A 20,381-nucleotide genomic window follows, 5' to 3' on the forward strand; every position below is an offset into this window, starting at 1 on the left:
TAAAAGAATTTTGAGAGGAAGAGTGGGAGGAAAAGTCCAAAAGCAAGAATAGAAATAGTGAAATAACTATATAAATATAATGAAAATTAACTATAAAAATGTTTGGGAGCTATTTTTTTTTTAATGTTACCAGTGTCCAAATTTTTCCTACCTACCAAACTCACTGTTCTTATTTTTAATTTATAAATAACTTAACATTCAGAATGGCAGAGAATTGTTTAACTTTTACCATATAAAGACTGTGGCAACTTTTGGTCACTTAAAGAGTCACTCTATGTTGGAAATGCTGCCTTAATGTTTGTTGAAGGAAATAGTAGAAGACTGATGAGAAAAGGGAATGAGAAAAGGAAATAATGTTGTGACCCAGGCCCAATAGGTAGTAGTAGATGCAATCTGTTCAAAAACAAACAGACTTTACTAGAACAGCTGAGAATTAACTCATTCTCAGTGTAGTCCAAACTAAATCAAAACAAATTCTTCATAACACAACTCTTCAGTCTTATCACCAACCTTTGTCTAATTAGGCAAACTGCCAAAGGCTTTTCTTGGCAAAAGTTCAAAAGCAGAAGACGCCGACAATAAATGCAGCAAGACAAGTAGCAATTCTATCAACGTTGTTTTCTGAAAGAGCCCAAATGCCGTCGCTGGTCTTTTAAGCCTTGTGGGAGGGGCCAATCATCTCTTGGCCCTACTCCCATGTCGTCCTCTTTGCTTTAGCTGCTCTTGCCTTTTGGCAGCTCTTCTCATGCATGCACTAGGAACAGATTCCTCCTGTTCCTCTGCCTCACTACTGTCAGTCTCTGGAGGCTCCAGAGTCCACACATCACTCTTAGATGGCCCTGGCCCCGGCCCCATCTCTGCCTCCAATGCAGAGCCCTCATTCGGGCCTTCCCCACCTCCAGGACTGGCCCATGTTCTTCCTCAGCCTCATCCGCAGGCTGTTGGCGGACCACAACAAATAGTACAAAATTGATGAGAAGGGGGAATGAACCGTAACACCCAGAACAGGAGGATTTTTCTGTATTTCTATGTTTCAGTATTTTATGGCATGCTTTATTTACTAGTAGCAGTCTTATTCGCCGAGTGCTAATGCTTATTTAGTCAGATGGGCACCATCCATACATGGCATATAGTGGTTAATATGTTGGAATAGCTATCAGGAAGATTCAGTTTCAATTCCAGCCTCAGCCATGAAATGAACAACGACAAATGAGCGACCCGGCCTACCTCATATAATTGACGTGAGGAGAGATGTCCTAGTTGTAGGACAGAACCTGGTCCTACCTTTGGCTTTTAGAGGAAAGGTGTTACGTAAATATATTGAATGAATTCTGAACAGGGCCATTATTTGTTTTTGGGGGGTTTTGCAACATTTTTATTAAAATATATAGGGACTAGAATGGGATTTGCACTGTATGATACTCTCGGGTTTCTTTCAGAGAAGCTTTTTGTGCTTCAGAAATGACACGGTTCTCATCATGACAGAGAAGTGATTATGGTTGTTTCACCCCACAGCCTTGATCTGGCATTTCCAATGCCAGAAGAGATTTCTGCTTTTTAGAATCAGATCTGTTGAAAAAAAGGTTGCCTTGGTTTTGTGGCGTGCCCAGATGCAGTGATTTTATGGAATTACGAATCAAACCACCTCCACTGCTCTAGTTTGTACTGATTAATTTAGTTTTATTGTCTTGAAGGTTTCTTTGTTGTTGCTTTAATGAAAAAGCTTATATACCTGTTCTGCTATTATTCTGAACGAAATATTGTGGATATAATAAAAGAAACTCGTGCTGCTTTCATTGGTTTTGCAAGAACCCAAAAAATGGGGGGGGGGGAATGAAAAACGAATATATGACTGCCCTAGCCATTAGTGCTACAATGTCTGAATGATAAAAGGAGATCAGTTTTTATTATTGTACATGTAAATCTGTTAATATTAAACTAAGCTTTCTGATTTAGAGAGGGAAAACAATGCCCTTGACTCATGGTTTCCTAGCACTAAAGTTTGGAAGGCTTGAATAAAAGAAAATTGATATATCAAATATCCACTGCAGTATTTTTACTAAAGGCTGTTTTCAGTATCTGTCAAGAAGACATTACCGAGATCTGTCTGGCTCTCCTAAATTGCAATATATTGTGCATGTGATTTCATAAAGTTAACAGAATTTGTGTTATTTCACTGCAGCAACACATATTTGGAGGTTTTTTTTTAAAAAAATCCAAAGTTTACATTAGATCATAAATAATTGTATTTATCCTACATAGTTATAAGATTATGAGGTTACATTCACAATATAGGTAGTCCTTGACTTACGATCTCAATTGAGACCAAAATTTCTGTTGTTAAGCAAGGCATTTATTAAGTGAATTTTGCCCATTTTACAACATTTTTTGGCACAGTTGTTAAGAGAATTACTGCAGTTGTTAAATTAATAACATGGCTGTTAAGTAAACCTGGCTTCTTGTTGGCTTTGTTTATCAGAAGGTCGCAAAAGGGAATACCGCGATCGTCATTAATTTGAACCAGTTGTCAAGTGTCCAAATTTTGATCACATGACCTTGGGTATGGTACAATGGTCATAAGTGTAAAAAGCAGTCATAAGTCACCTTTTTCAGTGCTGTTATAACTTTGAACAGTTACTAAATGAACTGTCGAGGACTAGCTGTATAATTAAGTTGTCATGTTCTTCACTATATCCACAAATTAATTTATATTTATATTTGTATGTGTGTGCTTGTGTGTCTTTCAGGCAGAAAATTCCGCACTGGCTATGGAAAATAAAAATCAGAGAGAGCAGTATGAAAGATGTCTTGATGAGGTGAGATGGATCGAATGTTGGTCTCCTACTCTTTGGTTAAATATCTCCTTCTTTCTCCCATAAGAAAGCTTTCTGGCTTGCTTCTGTTGTCCTTTAATTCTCAATCTCAAGTTTTTTAATTATTATTTTTATTGATTTATTTAAAATATTTATACAGCTGGCCATCTTTCAGACAACCTTTCTATTATTGTAGAATGCTATATGTCTGAATCATAAATTAATTCACATAGTTTCATTTTACTTATTAGCAAATTTCTTAGGTTAACAAGAATTATTGCAAGGGAGCCATCATAGGTAGTTTGATTTTCACACAGATTTTGCTGTATTCTTTTTTTGAAGTAACAAAAGTTCTTCTACCTCAAATCTTCAGGAATCAAGGCCAACATTGTCTTCTCTACTAATTTAAAATTGGAGGTCTTTGTCTATCCATGATCTAAAGAATATGAAGTAATGAAGCTCCTGCCTTAGAATTGTAAAATCATGGGGTCGGGAGGGATTCTTGGGTCTTCTGATCCAATCTACTGCACAGTACAGGCTTCTTTGGACTATCCCAGACAAATGGCTCTCCTAGCATTGTTTGAAAACCTCTAGGTACCAATTAAGGAGGAATTTTATCACCATGAAACTACAGCCTGCCTCCTGGAGTCACAGATGCTCCGTGCCTATAGGTTTTCAAACAAACCTTGGAAAGCCGTTTGTCTGGGATGGTCCAAGGAAGCCTGGCAACTGAGAAAATTAAAAATCATAGGAGGGTAGCAGTTTTGCAGTAAATAGAGGAGTTTATGGTAGCCAGATAAAATGACCAAATATATTTTTTTCCTTGTGGTGGCCTTGGTAAAAAAATAGAATTATTCAGAAATGTTACCAACAAAGACGATTTGGATATTGTTTGGTAAATGGTATAGTTTGGAAGGGGTATATCGCCACAGAGCTTTTTGCCTGATAATGGTGAAAGTCATTATGATGACATTTTAAAGGAATGAAACAAACAAGCCAAATGAAAAATTGAACTGTTGGTCTTCACACAATTAAATTATGAAACCAAAACAATTATTAAAGAAAGACACAATCCAATCAATTTACAATCACTAAAAAATTATCCAGCATGCAATATCACTATCAAAATTGATAACTGAATGAAGAAATTAAATAGAGCCAATAAGCCATAAACTTTAAGACTGGTTATGTTACCTGCATGGCTAAGAATAGTATTGCCCAAGCTAGCCTCTTTGACTGCACTGTAGATGGAAAGGAATATGTTCTTTAAACCCTTGTTATATATGTTAAAATTAGGTTTTGCCTAAAGAGTATAAGGCAGGGGTGTCAAACTCGTGGCTTGCAGGCCAGATGCGTCACGCGCTGGCCATTCCCCCCCCGGTTTTATCGAAGGGGGGGAAAGTCACGACACGTCATGTGATGACAATGTGACCACTTGAGTTTGACAGCCTTGGTATAAGGAACTAGAGGCCAAATGCTGGACAGCCCATGAAGGAAGTGAGAGGGAAGAAGACACAACCAAAGATTATGAGACCGAGATAAGAAATAAGAAAGGAAAGATCAGATTCATCTTTTTCTTCAGATAGATCCCTTTGTGGGTAAAAAAAGAGAAGGAGTATTATATTTATTCACTACCTTGAGTTTCTTATAAAGTAAGAAAGGCAGAATAAAAAGCTAATTATTATTTTTTTTTAAAAAAAAAGACTAAAATTCTTCTTTAAAAAGGTTATCCCCGGAAACAATTGCTTTCAAATTAGTTGTAAATCTCTGTTATTTCCTCCAAAATCCCTTGACCTGTTGGGTCGTTGTTTCAGAGATATTTCCTGACCTAAAAAGAAAATAGAATTATCACACACACTGCTGAAAATCAGTGGGAGCAGCAATGACTTCTAACTTCCTGTCGGCTTTCCCATTTAATTTCTGGTGGGAAGCTGACAATTAGCATCAGAAACTTTCCTTCTTTATTGTCTTCTTTCCTTCTGTCCCCCCTCCCTCTCTCTTTCAATAATAAAGAAATAAACAAGCAGCTCAAATTCAGGAATAATTTCCTGGTAATCCATGAAAAAAGAAAAAGTATTGATTTTTATTTTAAGGGATAGCTCAGGCAGTAGAGAAGCCTGTTATTAGAACACAGAGCCTGCAATTACTGCAGGTTCAAGCCCGGCCCAAGGTTGACTCAGCCTTCCACCCTTTATAAGGTAGGTAAAATGAGGACCCAGATTGTTGGGGGGGCAATAAGTTGACTTTGTAAAAAATATACAAATAGAATGAGACTATTGCCTTATACATTGTAAGCCGCCCTGAGTCTTCGGAGAAGGGCGGGGTGTAAATGTAAAAAAAAAAAAGGTATTAACAACCTATCTTAAGCACATACTACATAATGCTTTGTGACATTTATAGTATTTGTTGGCATATATACTTTCTAATGCTCCATTGTGGTGGTGTTAGGCAATTATTCAGTGATTCTATAAATAAAAGCATCCATATATCCCCCTTCCGAATATCCTGAGAATCTTCATTTTAGACACTTGGTTTATTAAAATTTGTAGAATTCCTGTAGTATTTAATTCCTCTCTTCTCTGATTTATATCACTTTTTCAGTGAATATGTAGGCACTTTACTGAACTCCCAAAATTTAGAGTATTAATTGTGATATTTAAAGTATTAGCTTATTTTTTAGATTTAAAAACCCCAATATAGCATATTTCTTCTATACCCCTCTTATCTAAAAAGTTATAGTTATACTCTTGTGAGTTCTGACTAGAGTTTTAATCTGTGTCATGTATTAAATCATAGAGATAGCTATTTTATGTGACCTTTGCTGTCTGTGGTGCCTTAGGTTAGAGAACAGTTTTGGAAATGATAGGAATTTTATGAGAATGTGAATCATTTCAAGCATTTGACTTCTATAAAAAATATAAGTATTTAGAAAAAGGTTGATTTTTTTCTCTTAAATTCTAATTCACATGAAACCAAATTTTAAAATCAAATTAGTGAAAGAAAGGAACGGCTCATTTCTAAAAAAAAATCACTTTATTCAAAATAGTAAAATTTTCATAAAGCATAAGGCTGCATAACAAAATAAAATGGTAGCATATCGCTCATTAAAATATTATTAATTGCATAATAAAATATGTGATAGACTTCTATATTTGATTTTGGATTTTAAATTTAATGATAAATAGGAAACTATTTTTTTATTTTAAAAAATAAGATGATAATACAGAAAATGATCCTAGTAAAGAATTAAGTAAAATTAATTCTGTACATAGTTCTATAAATCAAAGTTTTGTTATTTGTTTTAAGTCAATATAAAAAAAGTATGGTAAAATTCTACTCTTGAGCTGTAGGTGTTTTAATTTTCTGGAGCATGCAATGCCACCTAGCTGTCATAAATAGATGGTCTATTTTTTTTTTTATTATTATTATTATTTTGGTACATTCAGGGCTACCTTTTCCATATGGAGGACAGAAATGCTTATTTCTTTCTTTAAAGCAATTGACTTATATATAGTTTGGCTCCTGGTCTGTATTGGTTCTACCACTTTCACTTTGCAGGGTGAAAAACGTTGTGTTGAGGGGTCATTTAAAAAACTACCAAGTTTTGAAATTAAAAAAAAAAGTAGAATCTCAGTTTTTATGGAAGTTAGGAGGGTTTAATTCCCCCCCCCCCAATTATGAAAAGTAATTCTCAGCTATGATTATTTCTTCTGTAGGTAGCCAACCAGGTTGTACAAGCGCTGCTTACTCAGAAGGTAAGTCATTTATTTTCTCTGTGGTGTCGAAAAAAATAATACTTAACTAAAATTATCAACCTTTTTTGTCCAGTAAATTGAACATGATGATATATTGCATTGAGTCACTAGGAATCCCTTTGATTATCCTTCTTAGGCCATTGAATAAAGATTAAGAATTTATTTCAACCAACACAAAAGCAGTGTCTTCCTGCTGATAAAACCCTGTGGAGTATGCAGAATGCTCTCAGCAATTGAGCAGACTTAACTTACAAGATTACTTCAAGTTAAGCTGGACCTGAAATCTCATCCATATTTGGGAGTGTTACATTAAATAAGTTTATCACTGGTGATATATAGCATTAGAATATGATCCTATTTTTGTATATACTAGGTGACGCCATTCTTACAGATTTGGAACAACTGATTACTTTGCTTAACATGTTCATTTATACTTAGGGCTACAGACAGCCAAATCCCTACACATGTAATGAGACATGCAGCTGTTTTTAGTTTTCTTGAGTTGCACCTTGGAGATAGCCAATTTGGTTGGAGCTGCTGTGCAACATTAATTGAGTTTTCTCACCTTTCTCCCAGCTTATATGTGTGTAGTCTTTTTCCAGTGCACCACTCAGACAATCCATAGATGGTATTCACTTCATTCTAATTGGTTGAGACTGAGTGGAAACATTTTTCCTTTCCTTTGACCACACCTCCTGCCCTTGATCTTCAGTCTTTTCACTCAGTCTAATTAACAAGACTTGAGTCAGAGTTCTTACAATTGGATTTGAGCAAAAAAATTTCTGATTCAGAGAGAGCTGCGCATACCAAGATATGCTCTAGGGCAGTGCTTTTCAGACTTTAAGACTTGGCAAGTATAACCCATGATGGCTGGGGAATTCTAGGAACTGAAGTCCTCACATCTTGAAGTTGTGAAGTTTGAGAAACACTGCTCTAGGGTTAAAAATCAAAGCAAAACAATGGTGGCATGAGAAGCAGCATAAACCACATTTCCAGTGTGGGTTTATCTCTTTTTCCCCGGAACAGGGAAAAAGGGGACTTAGCCCTTTCCTTTGCCTGCCAAAACTTTGATCCATCTTTACCTAGAGTTTCTTGTTTCCCAACAAGACTGAGCTTATTCTTCTGGAAGAGGACCTTGCCATTTCTCTATGGAGATTCTTAATTATCCAGGCCATGGTTGTTCCAAAGGTGCTTTTTCCAAAAGGCAACCGGACTTCCTTGTTCTTTTTTTTCCTTGAAAATGTTCCCTTCCCTACAGTTTTGCATGCTATAGCTTAACCTTCCACCCAATTTTGTTCCACCCAATTCTGTTCCCATGTGAATCTATAAAGAGCTGTGGTGGTTCAGTGGTTAGAATGCAGTATTGCAGGCTAATCTTGGAGCATATGCACCAAGACAAATTCCTTGTGTGTCCAATCACACTTGGCCAATAAAAATTCTATTCTATTCTATTCTATTCTATTCTATTCTATTCTATTCTAATTCTGCCAACTGCCAGCAGTTCGAGTCTCACCAGTTGAAGGTTGACTCTCCCTTCCCTGCTTCTGAGGTGGGTAAAATGAAAACCCTGATTGTTGGGGTCCATATGCTGACTCTGTAAACCAGGGGTGTCCAAACTTGGCCCTTTGGAGAGTGGTGGACTTCAACTCCCAGAATTCCCCAGCCAGCATAAGCTATAAATTTAAGCAAGTTGCTAGTTGGAGAATTCTGGGAGTTGAAGTCCACCACTCTCCAAAGGGCCAAGTTTGGACACCCCTGCTGTAAACTGCATAGAGAGGCTGTAAAGCACTATGAAGCGGTATATAAGCCTAAGTGCTATTGCTATTTCTATATCCAGCAATATGTTTTGGAGCTCCTATTAGTGTCTTGGCATAATTGAAAGTTGCAGAGGGAATGGTGGTGGCAGTTTGTCAAGGAGATTGTCTAGTGATGGTTTCTTGGCCCACAGTTTGAAAACAGAGTGAAGTATTTTTCTTGTATATCATATTTTCAGGGAGCCTATGGCAATTTGATTGTTTTTTTATTTGGAACATATGATGCAAGCCTAGGTAAAAGTAGTCCTTAGTGTATGACCATTTCTTTAGCGGTCATTCTAAATTACGACTGCACTGAAAGAAATTATGTCTGGTCCTTGTGTTTACAACACAGCATCCTCATGGTCACATGATTATGATATAGGTACTTGGCAGCCATTGCATATTTACAATGGAAGCCGTGTCCCAGGGTCATGTGACTGCCATTTGCGAATTTCTCAGCCAGCTTCCAATAAGCAACATCAATGGAAAAGCTGGTAGGGACAGTAGCAAGTTGTGGTCACATGATGTCTCCACCTATTGACTGCAGAAAAATTGGATGCAATCACATGATGCCTCACTTAATGTTTACACTGCTTAACTCTGACTATCCTGTCCCTTTGTGGTTGTGAGTTGAAACCAATCTGTGTTCTCTAAATACTCAACTAGATGGCAGAACATAGCTAATTTTAGGATGCTAAGCAAGGCTTGAGCTAATTAGTATTTAGATGGAAAATCAACCAGTTTACAAGCAAGACTGGAAGAAATATCCTGGAAGAAGGCTGAGGACAAATAATTTCTTCACACTTGCCAAGAAAGCTACATGGCTTTATCTATGTAGTCACCAGGAGTTCAGCTTCAATCGTAGGATATTTCATCTATACTGTCTAAATGGATTGCCAGTAATCAACCCAACTTCTCATGAAATGACTGTAATTGGCTGAATGATGGAGTTAATTCACCATAAATAATTAAACAAATAATATTCTATTTATACTTTATCACATCTGTACCTCCCTCCCTCCCTCCTTTTTTAGCATTTTTGGATTTGGAATACATTTTTTGCTTTGTAATTATTTTTTTCTGGCCCTTTTCAAAACTCCATGTGGCAGGTGTGCCAATGGAAATGTTGTCAGCAAATGCCTCCATGTGCTTTCAGGAAATGGGATGCACTAACACTAAGCATTCAAGAGTATGTGGGACTTTGAGTAAGGGGTTTTACCCAATTCTCACAGTGATTCATTTGTCTCCTTAATGTTTCATAGATATTAGGGAGTTAAAAGATGCTTTCATGTTTTAACTCCATAGTATCTATGAAACATTAAGGAAACAAATGAACCAGTCCCAGGAAAAATCAAAAATGCATTCCGTTTGTATCTGCTGTTCAAATCGGGGTAAAATCCAGCAGCTTCTGACAAGTTCTGGAGAACCGGTAGTGGAAATTTTGAGTAGTTCGGCGAACCGGCAAATACCATCTCTGGCTGGCTCCAGAGTGGGGTGAGAATGGAGATTTTGCAATATCCTTCCCACAGGAGTGGGGAGGGAATGGAGATTTTGCAGTATCCTTCCCCTGCCACGCCCACCAAACCATGCCCATCAAGCCATGTCCATAGAACCGGTAGTAAAAAAAATTGGATTTCACCATTGGTACAAATCTTGAATTCAAGAACCTACAAGAATTAGATTAGCATTCTACAAAGTAACAACGCTTTCTGTGAGGGTGTCTTTGTGCTTGTGTTCTTCTCAATATAACATTATCTTACTGAAAAACATCATCCTTCCTTTTTCAAAACTACAAAGCAACCAAAACAAAAAAACAATGAAGAAATGTGAGATAATATTCTCATAATATAATTATAGCACCTTTAGGATTAATTTTTCCCCCATAACTGCTCTTTTTGTCATTATCAGAAGATGCAAGAGCCACAGGTTCTAAGAACTCTGTGAGTGGACCAAGAATATAGATTAAAATGCGTTTAATGGAGTGATTTGCTTGATATTGACAAAATTTGACAGATACACAGCCTTGGCTGAGTAACACTAGCTAATTTAATATCTTGAAGGGGAAACACAAAGCATTCTAAATGTTAATGAATGTTAACTCTTACAGCCCTTTTAATGCTATCTGGACTGAGAGCATTTATTCGAAAGGACAAGAACGAAAAACTGTACAGTAAATAGGAAATTCTGCTTTGGGGGTCAATCACAAATGACTTCTATACTAATCCAAGTAAGATCCAGTAAACAGATAAGTCTTCTACTACATTACACTTAAGACAGAACAAGTCATGTCACCAAGAGATGATACCCCAGAGGGACTTTATAAATACAGAAGGAATCTGAACAACTCTCACTAAGAATAATACCATGCAGGAACACTGATCGTATGTGGATACTTACAGGATACTTTTGATAGTGTACTTTTGATAATTTATTATTTATATAAATTAAATTTAATTAAATAATGGTTTAATGAATGAAGTACAAATAGCCCAAAATTGTATCAAATTATTGTCTATGGAAGGATGCGGTGGCTCAGTGGCTAAGACACTGAGCTTGTCGATCGAAAGGTCGGCAGTTCAGCGGTTCTAATCCCTATTGCCATGTAACGGGATGAACGCCTGTTACTTGTCCCAGCTTCTGCCAACCTAGCAGTTCGAAAGCACGTAAAAAATGCAAGTAGATAAATAGGGACCACTTTTGGTGGGAAGGTAACAGTGTTCCATGCATCTTTGGCATTTAGTCATGCTGGCCACATGACCACGGAGATGCATTCAGACAGTGCTGGCTCTTTGGCTTTGCAACGGAGATGAGCACCACCCCCTAGAGTCGGGAACGACTAGCAGATATGTTCGAGGGGAACCTTTACCTTTTCTTTTATTGTCTATGGAGATTCTCAGTCATCCAGATCATGGTTGTCCCAAAGGTGAGTTTTCAACAGGCAAGTGGACTTTCTGGTTTTTCTTAAAACCAGAAGATCGTATCAACTGAGAGAGCAAAAACTTGAGAGATTTATCAAGGTCATTGAACGATTGAGATTAAATTTATAGTTTAAAATAGGCAAGTTGGATATGACTGTTCTTTGTAAGACATGGAATTCCTTTAGTGAACTCAATTTTGAGAAGGAAATATATAGATTTAAAGAAGAATATTTGTAGTAAAGAGTTCAAATGAGAGGTCCTCTCTAAGCTTAGTAGTTTTCTTGAGACCTTTCATTACCCAAAATAGGTAACATCATTAATGCACTGATGATGTTAACCTAGTTTGGATAATGAAACATCTGCAACAAAACAGCCAAGCTCAGAAAGCACCATTCATACATTTGCAAGTAATCCAATTTTTTGAGCCCATGTGGTTTAGTGATTCTGGTGTTGAACTAGACTTTCTCTAGTTTCTCTTAGCCAAACCGACCCATGGGGTTGTTATAGAGGAGAAACACTGTTCTTATTGTAGAAAAAAGTGTAAGCCATCCATCCATCTCTTCTGTTAGAATAGAATAGAATAGAATAGAATAGAATTTTATTGGCCAAGTGTGATTGGACACACAAGGATTTTGTCTTGGTGCATATGCTCTCAGTGTACATAAAAGAAAAGATACGTTCATCAAGGTACAACATTTACAACACAATTGATGGTCAATATATCAATATAAATCATAAGGATTGCCAGCAAAAAGTTATAGTCATACAGTCATAAGTGGAAAGAGATTGGTGATGGGAACTATGAAATGATTAATAGTAGTGCAGATTCAGTAAATAGTCTGACAGTGTTGAGGGAATTATTTGTTTAGCAGAGTGATGGCCTTCGGGAAAAAACTGTTCTTGTGTCTAGTTGTTCTGGTGTGCAGTGCTCTATAGCGTCGTTTTGAGGGTAGGAGTTGAAACAGTTTATGTCCAGGATGCGAGGGATCTGCAAATATTTTCACGACCCTCTTCTTGATTCGTGCAGTATACAGGTCCTCAATGGAAGGCAGGTTGGTAGCAATTATTTTTTCTGCAGTTCTAATTATCCTCTGAAGTCTGTGTTTTTCTTGTTGGGTTGCAGAACCGAACCAGACAGTTATAGAAGTGCAAATGACAGACTCAATAATTCCTCTGTAGAACTGGATCAGCAGCTCCTTGGGCAGTTTGAGCTTACTGAGTTGTCGCAGAAAAAACATTCTTTGTTGTCCTTTTTTAATGATGTTTTTGATGTTAGCTGTCCATTTGAGATCTTGCGATATGATAGAACCCAGAAATTTGAAGGTTTCTACTGTTGATACTGTGTTGTCAAGTATTGTGAGAGGTGGAAGTATGGAAAGGTTTTTCCTAAAGTCTACCACCATTTCTACGGTTTTGAGTGTGTTCAGTTCCAGATTGTTTTGGTTGCACCACAAGGCTAGTCGTTCGACCTCTTGTCTATATGCGGATTCGTCATTGTCTCGAATGAGACCAATCACTGTTGTGTCATCTGCGAACTTCAGTAGCTTAACAAATGGATCATTGGAGATGCAGTCATTGGTATACAGAGAGAAGAGAAGTGGGGAGAGCACACAGCCTTGGGGGGCCCCTGTGCTAATTGTACAGGTATTTGATATGATCTTGCTTAGCTTCACCTGCTGCTTCCTGTTTGTTAGGAAGCTTGTGATCCACTTACAAGTCTGTTATGATTTAAGATATCTAGACTTCTAATTTTACATAGTTCAGTGCTGAGAATTGAAGTCTATACAGATAGTCCCCAACTTACAAGAGCTTATTTAGTGTCCGTTCGAAGTTACAATGGCACTGAAAAAAATGACACGTACAGCCATTGTGGCGTCCCCATGGTCAACATTGGTACACTTGGCAACTGGCATGTATTTATGACTGTTGCAATGTCCTAGAATCATGTGATCATTTTTTGCAACTTTCTAAGAAGCAGAATCAAAGGGGGAAATCAGATTCACTTAACAACTACAGTGATTCGCTTAAAAACTGTAGCCAGAAAAAATCGTAAAATGGGACAAAATTCACTTAACAAATGTCTCCCTTAGCAACAGAAATGTTGGGCTCAATTGTACTCATAAGTGGAGGACTACCTGTACATCCTGAAGTTGCCAAAGTTCAGAAACACTGATCTAGTCAGTCAAATTTTAATTTAACTTTAAATCTAGGAACAAGTGAGGTCAACACTTGGGTTTTTAAAATGATACATGGGTGGTGTTGCTCAGTCTGTTAGTCTGAATTCCCAGGTCTCATAAAACATTTATTCCTTTGAAGTCTGTGGTTTTCAATCTTAATTTTCGCCACTAGCTCCTCCGTATCTTATTTGTTAGAAACTCCTTAAGAAGTGGCATTAGCGCTTTTGCTTGCTTAAACAGAATACCTATAATAGTTCTCCATGTGAGGCCTGAGTTGATGCAGTTATTACCAGAGCATCTATTTGCTGAATTAAAGGATTTAGAATTGTGCTGCACTTCAAATAAAATATCATTGCTTCCTTGTCACTTTAGTAGGCAGAGAATATATAACTTGGTTAGCCTTAGGGGTATTTTAAATAAGCACTGCCCTCGTAATGCGTGCAGGCAAAATGATTTCTTAGTTCATTCAATGTTAACTTTGAATTAAAGCTAAGCTATGTTTTTTCTGGCTATCTCTTAATAGAATTGTGTTATTCCTCCCCCCCCATCATGCTGGCTTTGACACAGCACAAGAAAAGGCAAACACTTGGGTTATTTCAGATTCTTCCACATTCTAATTCCGCTGGCTTATGTGCTTCTAATATCTTGTTAAGATTGTTAATGAACACACACAGACGGAGCTAAACATTGTTCTTTTCGATCATGCATGCTTCCAAAAATAAACTATAGAAAGATAAGCAATGTGTCTGTTCTCAAGTTTAAGACATTTACATGCCATATATCAATGATGGGTAACCTTTTTGGTGCTGAGTGGCCAAAGCGTGTCTGTGTGCACGCACAACCCCAAAATGCAATGTGAGCACCCCCTATGTGTGCATCCTGCCCCCCTGCACATGCATCCCACTCCCATGCACATGTGCCCCCACACCCTGTTTTGGCTTTCAGGTTGGTGCAGGAACCATGGGGGATGCATGTGCGCGAATCCCCAAAATACAATGCGAGAGCCCCCTGCATATGCACCCCGGCCCCCGTGCATGCGCAGCAGAGACCTGAAAACCAGCTGGCCAGCAAGTGGCATGCCACATGCATGGTGGAGCTGGGCTGGGGCGACAGCTGGCATGCCCACAGAGAGGTATACCTGTGGTACACGTGCCTGTTGTGTCTGCGCCCCCCGAGCCGGGCCTCCTGCCAGAAAGTGACTTGGAAAGTGAGGGGGAAGGCCATCAGGACTTACCTTGGAATAAGATATGGAGGAGCTCAGCTCCAGGAGCCAGAGGCAGGCCACGTGGAAGAGATAACGAGGCCTCCGTCCCCTGACTCTTCCCCCTCCCCAGCCATACCTCTAAACCCAGCTGATGGCAATCAGGCCTGGATGGACCCTAGGTTTTATAGGCAGGAGAGGCAGGAACAACAGAAGCAGGGGTGGGGCAAGCCTAGGAAGTGCTGAGTCATGGAGCCACACCCCACAGGATATAAAGGCAGCAAGAGCTGCTGTGCCTCTTCGTAGCAGGCAATTAACTGCTTAACTAAGACCTGAAGTACTGTTTGTTCCTGGGTGACTCATTGGCGTCGAGGGAGATAACAGAGACACTTGGCAGAGGGTCGCTATTTTGCTGCCAGAGCGGATAGTGCCGGCTAATTAAGCCATCGCTCAGATGGAGGCGAGGGAGGACAGAACATCGCCATAGATTTGCGATCACGGCCATATATAGAGCAACAGCATATAGGCATGTATTTCTTTGCTTGCCCTTGTTGTTGATGCTTGACAATGGTTTAAAATTTTCTACATAAGCTAAGCAGCAATGCCCAGTGACTCCAAATGTCCTATTTTTCCTATAAGCATTTGAATCTTCATTTTTGGTGCTATTTAACCAGAATTATTTGTTGGAAAATGTTATTGTAATTTCAGCAAAATTCCTTTTACTCCATCTCATCCACTACAGATTTCCCAGATATATTAAAAGAACCCCCATCCATTGGAAATATAAATTGTTCCCATAGGCTATGTCCTATATTGTCCTGGCCCACATAAGAGGTTGGAGAGGGATGGAGGTTGTGGGGGGGGAGAATGATTCATTGACTTGCTGGTATATCTTCACAATAGCTGGCTTTTGTGGACTATAATTTTTCAGATTTCATTGGAATATTAAGGTAACTAATATTCCTCACTGAAGATTTAAAGTTTCACAGGGAGGCATCAATGGAGAAGGGATAGATATATGCCAGTGCTGGTTGATTTATAATGCAGAGGTTAAGAGAAACTGTATAATATTCTCATGTCAAATATAGCTACCTCTGCTCAGTGTAGCTTTTATCTTCTTTTCACCTGCATTGGTTTGTTTTTCCCATTTTTATTTGGGATGAAATATAAACTTACTTTGCTTGTCTTTCTCCAACACTCAGCATTATATAAGAATACTTCTAGATCACTGTTCCTTATGGGGAAGTAATAATTTAACATATAATAATTTATATTTTATTGAATTTATTCTTGTGAATATAGACATAGCAGAAATCATCAAAACAGTTTTATACACTCACCTGGCAAAAATATCCTTGAACAACTGGGATTAGTTTTAGGATAGATGTAAGCAAAGGTAGAAGTAAGTAAAGTAGTGAGTAAAGAAAGACTATTAACACCTTAAGAACAAGTTTAAAACGTTTATCTGTTTCAGAAAGTCACATTTTAAACATCATTGAGACATACTAGTGCTGAAACTATACATATATACATACATGTGTGTGTCTGTGTGTGTCTGTGTGTGTGTTTTCATAGGTTTTCACGGGTATAGGTATGTAGGTCTTGGCATTTTTGGGTCTTTTCCTGTGTAAGGTTGAGAGTATCTTGGCGACGTTTCGATGAGGTCTCACTCATCATCTTCAGGCTGGTGTTTTCAGCTTCATGCTTCTGTGAGCAAAGCTTTGCTCACAGAAACATGAAGCCGAATAACCCGAATAACCAAAGACCTACATACACACACACACACACACACACACACACACACACACACACACACACATATACATAAACCCATATACAAACACACACAAATATATATACCGTATGTATGTGTGTATGTATGTATATAAATATTAAGTGTATTCTAGTATTGCCATAATTTTTGTGGTCAGATGTTGTTATCTTATTACTTATGCCATTTTCTTTTTGTTCTAGGATTTGAGAGAGGAATGCTTGAAGTTGAAAACAAGAGTTTTTGACCTGGAACAACAAAACCAAACACTAAATGTGCTATTCCAGCAAAGAGTGAAACCAACATCTAGCATACTGTTTCAGGTAAACTTATTTGTAAATAAATGTTTTTTATTCATATATATTACAGTTTTATCCTGATTGAAATTGCCTAAAAATGGATAGTAAATGGTAAAGCCAATTTTAAAAAATGACATTTTTTTAGATACAGTAAATTACAAGAACATGGCTTTTGAAAGCTGCTGTATTGCATTTGAAATGGAGAGTCCAGATCGCCTAGGACTTCCATGTTTAATGTCCATTTGCGGTTTAGTGTTATGACAGTGATGAAAAACTAACTTTACAACAATCCAAGACTGTAAAGCAAAGCAAAGCTGAAGGTAGATCCTAAGCACAGTTTCACTTAGCAACCACTCCTTAACAACTGAGTTGCTGGTCCCTGTTGTGGTTGCTAAACAAGGACTACCTGTGTACACAAAGAAAAAGAGAGATGAAAATGCATTACTCTGTTAGACACTTTGCTGTAATAAAGAAGCAGAATAACTATCTTCCAGGGGGCAAAATACTTCCATCATGTAATCTCATGAAGTAATTGGATTAAAGTCTAGATTTCCAGAGAAACAGATGATTTATCTGAAATCTTGTGTAGATGAGGTGTATCCTGTGGTAACCTTCCCTCATCTAACTTCTGTGATCAGTTTTGCTTGAACTCTGATTTTCCTTTTTCATTGCAAGTTTTCCAAAGGTTAGGGGAGATTTCCACAAAAAAACATGTTATAGAGCAGGGATAGTCAACCTTTTTATACCTACCGCCCACTTTTGTATCTCTGTTAGTAGTAAAATTTTCTAACCACCCACTGGTTCCACAGTAATGCGCCGTGTAGCATCGTCTGTGCATGCCTCTCGCGCATTGTGGATTGGGTTTGGGGGGGCACCAGCTACCAGCTCTGCTTGTCTGTTGCAGCTGGGTGGTGTTGGGGGAGATGTGTGAGCTATTCTGGGGCAAGGCTCTTTTGTTTGCGGTCGCACTATAGCGCCATTTAGTTTCACTTACATAACGTGAACTAAACTTATACGCGGGCGATGCAAATAGTATATTTTCAGAAGTTTAAATTGTCACGGGGAATTTTATGAAAACCTAATGAAAATGTTTTTAAATAATGCTATGAATTTTTTTTTAAAAAGTCAATTAAATTAAAAAAAGGAAAGTGCTTCAGTAGCTCCTGTAATACTCCTTTGTGTAACCCCTACCGTCCACCATGAAAGCTGGAATGCCCACTAGTGGGCGGTAGGGACCAGGTTGACTACCATTGTTATAGAGCAAAGGGATGTAGAAGTTAGAAGACATAAGAAAAATAAAAGATGTCATGACTTAGACAAACAGAAGTGCTTTATGGTAACACAAAACCATCCTTGGATTTAGCTCTATGTTTTCCATATCAATGGGTTCATTCATATGATAGAAAGTTATACGAAGAAAAAGAAGAGCATTGCTTTCTAAATATCATATTTGTACAGTTTAAAATAAGCAAAAGTCATCAATATTACACAATGACATCCTTGCAGCTGGATCTCCCTTTGTGCATAAAATGAATAAAAGGTTAGTGTTGGGACCAGAAGAGAGGAATGTATCGCTACTGGTCCTGTGGGCTCCCTTGTTTGCATTTAGTACCGTCAACAAGGGAATCCTTCTGAGCCAACTGAAAGGAATGAGGAGGGTGATTCTGTGTTGCAGGGGTTCTACTACTGTCTGGCTTCGGTCAGTAGTTGTGGGGAGGGAGAGGATGAATCTTTGAGTGCTCTGTGGTGTGGCTTAGCCCTCCCCTCCATAATCATCAGGGGAGAGTATTCATTGGCAAGGGATTATCTGTATCAGCTGCCATCTCTGGCACACCAGGACATGCAGTTGTGTCCCTTTCTCAGTATCTAAAGGCTGTTAAAGATTGGACGAGGTGAAAATGGGTTCATGCTTATTGTCCCAAACTAATGGCTGGAGGTTCAGAAACTGACTCAGAAAAGTCCACTGCCACCACTGATGTAGTGATGCTTTCAGGGACAGCAGCCGCATGAATGTTCATTCAGAAATGACGCAAGGAAAAGTGAACCTTTTTATGCATCCCATATTCCAACTGAATGTGTATGTCACCAAACAAAATAAGATGCACCAATTGCATGTGCACTGTCTCACCATGAAAGCAGAGAGGTTTCATTCTATACCTCTCTAATTAGAGGGACTAGGTTTGGATTTATCCAAACTTTTTTTTATAGTGAAAACGCATGGAAGCCATTGATTTTAGAATGAGAGTGATAGGTGTATATTAATAACCCAAGCACATCATAAACCTGCTTCCTTGCACAATTCTATCTAAAAAAATTAGAAATAATTTTTAATATACCTCTGTAGGGAAAAAAACGTACAATATCAGAAGAGAGTAAAAAAATGAAACCGATTAGGGAAGATATTGCAGAACGTTGCTTCTGGAATTCTTTCTAAATCTTGGATAATAGCCATTATGTGACCCATATGAAAAGGAAGGAAGGAAGGAAGGAAGGAAGGAAGGAAGGAAGGAAGGAAGGAAGGAAGGAAGGAAGGAAGGAAGGAAGGAAGACAGGCATGCATTGGCCCAGATTGCCTCTCCCATTAGGATATGCTAGGGTTTTGTTTTGTTTTTCTTTTCCTGGCCAGATCTGGCTCATTTTTAGTCTGTGTTGTTGTTGTTGCCTTCCCATACTGCCAAATTTGGAGAATTATCCTGCAAATGGACAGAGTCCCAAGACCTAATTGCTTCTGCCATTTTCTTGGGTTGAATTTTAAAAAAACTAAAACTAAATTCTCCAGATAAAACTTCTTTTCTGTTTATCTTATTGATTTGACCACCCGGAGGTGTATGTTCCATATTTTGTCATAACTGTGAGAAACTGGGTTAATTTTGTGTCTGCCCTTTCATTCCTTGTTTTTCATTGCCCTCATTCTTCTGTTTGAGTGATAGGTGAAAAATGTGGACTGAAACGTATTTGGATTAGCTACCTTAGTGATATCTGGAGAGAAGACACATAAAATTCTCTCCTCAGGGAAGCGCAACTGTTTGTAATGTTGATGGTGGAGTGTTGGTATCTGGCACAGGTTTTCTGGCAGTCTGTCTACTTAATGGTCCTTTTTAAGGCTGCCTTGGTTCTACTGAAATGTACAGCTGTTTTTACATCTTTTTATTGTGTTTATATTGTTTTATTATATTTGCTCGTTTTGTTTATTTGTGCTCGATTTTAGAAGTGGTGTTTGTACGTAGTAATTGACTCCAGATGAATAATAGCAACAGCTAATAGACACCATAATCACTCAGTATTTATAAAGCACAGAAAATGCAGCACATGCAGTACAAGATAATACAAATGGATTATTGTTTGGTCGTTCAGAAAAAAAATGAAGGAAAAGGCTTAAAGGGGAGATGTTGTCCTAACTAGAGAATTCAAAAAAAAAAAAGTCAGAAACAAGTAAAAGAAAAAGGAATATAACAGTAACTTGCTAAGCATAAAAAGAAACAAAGTGTATTCAAATATCAACAGGACTAGTGGTGACACTATAGCAGTGTTCCAATATTTGAGGGGCTGCCACAAAGAAGAAGGTGTCAACCTATTGTCCAAAGTACCTGAAGGCAGGATAAGAAGCAATGGATGGAAACTAATCAAGGAAGACAACAAATCTAGAAATAA

General features: G+C 38.0%; 1 protein-coding gene across 9 annotated transcripts in view; it reads left to right on the plus strand.

The window, feature by feature from the left end:
- NCKAP5 (NCK associated protein 5) overlaps positions 1–20,381 on the plus strand; it is a 638,109-nt gene that overhangs the window by 448,356 nt on the left and 169,372 nt on the right. For all 9 annotated transcript variants that reach the window (XR_009156463.1, XM_058194176.1, XM_058194167.1 and 6 more), the window contains 3 exons: positions 2,748–2,816; positions 6,530–6,568; positions 16,635–16,754. Coding sequence is in view for 8 of the 9 variants with exons in the window: in XM_058194176.1 (XP_058050159.1) it covers positions 2,748–2,816; positions 6,530–6,568; positions 16,635–16,754 (228 nt within the window). In the remaining variant the exon portion in view is untranslated. The remainder of the gene's footprint in view (positions 1–2,747; positions 2,817–6,529; positions 6,569–16,634; positions 16,755–20,381) is intronic.

The sequence above is a fragment of the Ahaetulla prasina genome, chromosome 1, assembly GCF_028640845.1.
Source record: "Ahaetulla prasina isolate Xishuangbanna chromosome 1, ASM2864084v1, whole genome shotgun sequence".
NCBI classification, from domain to species: domain Eukaryota; kingdom Metazoa; phylum Chordata; class Lepidosauria; order Squamata; family Colubridae; genus Ahaetulla; species Ahaetulla prasina.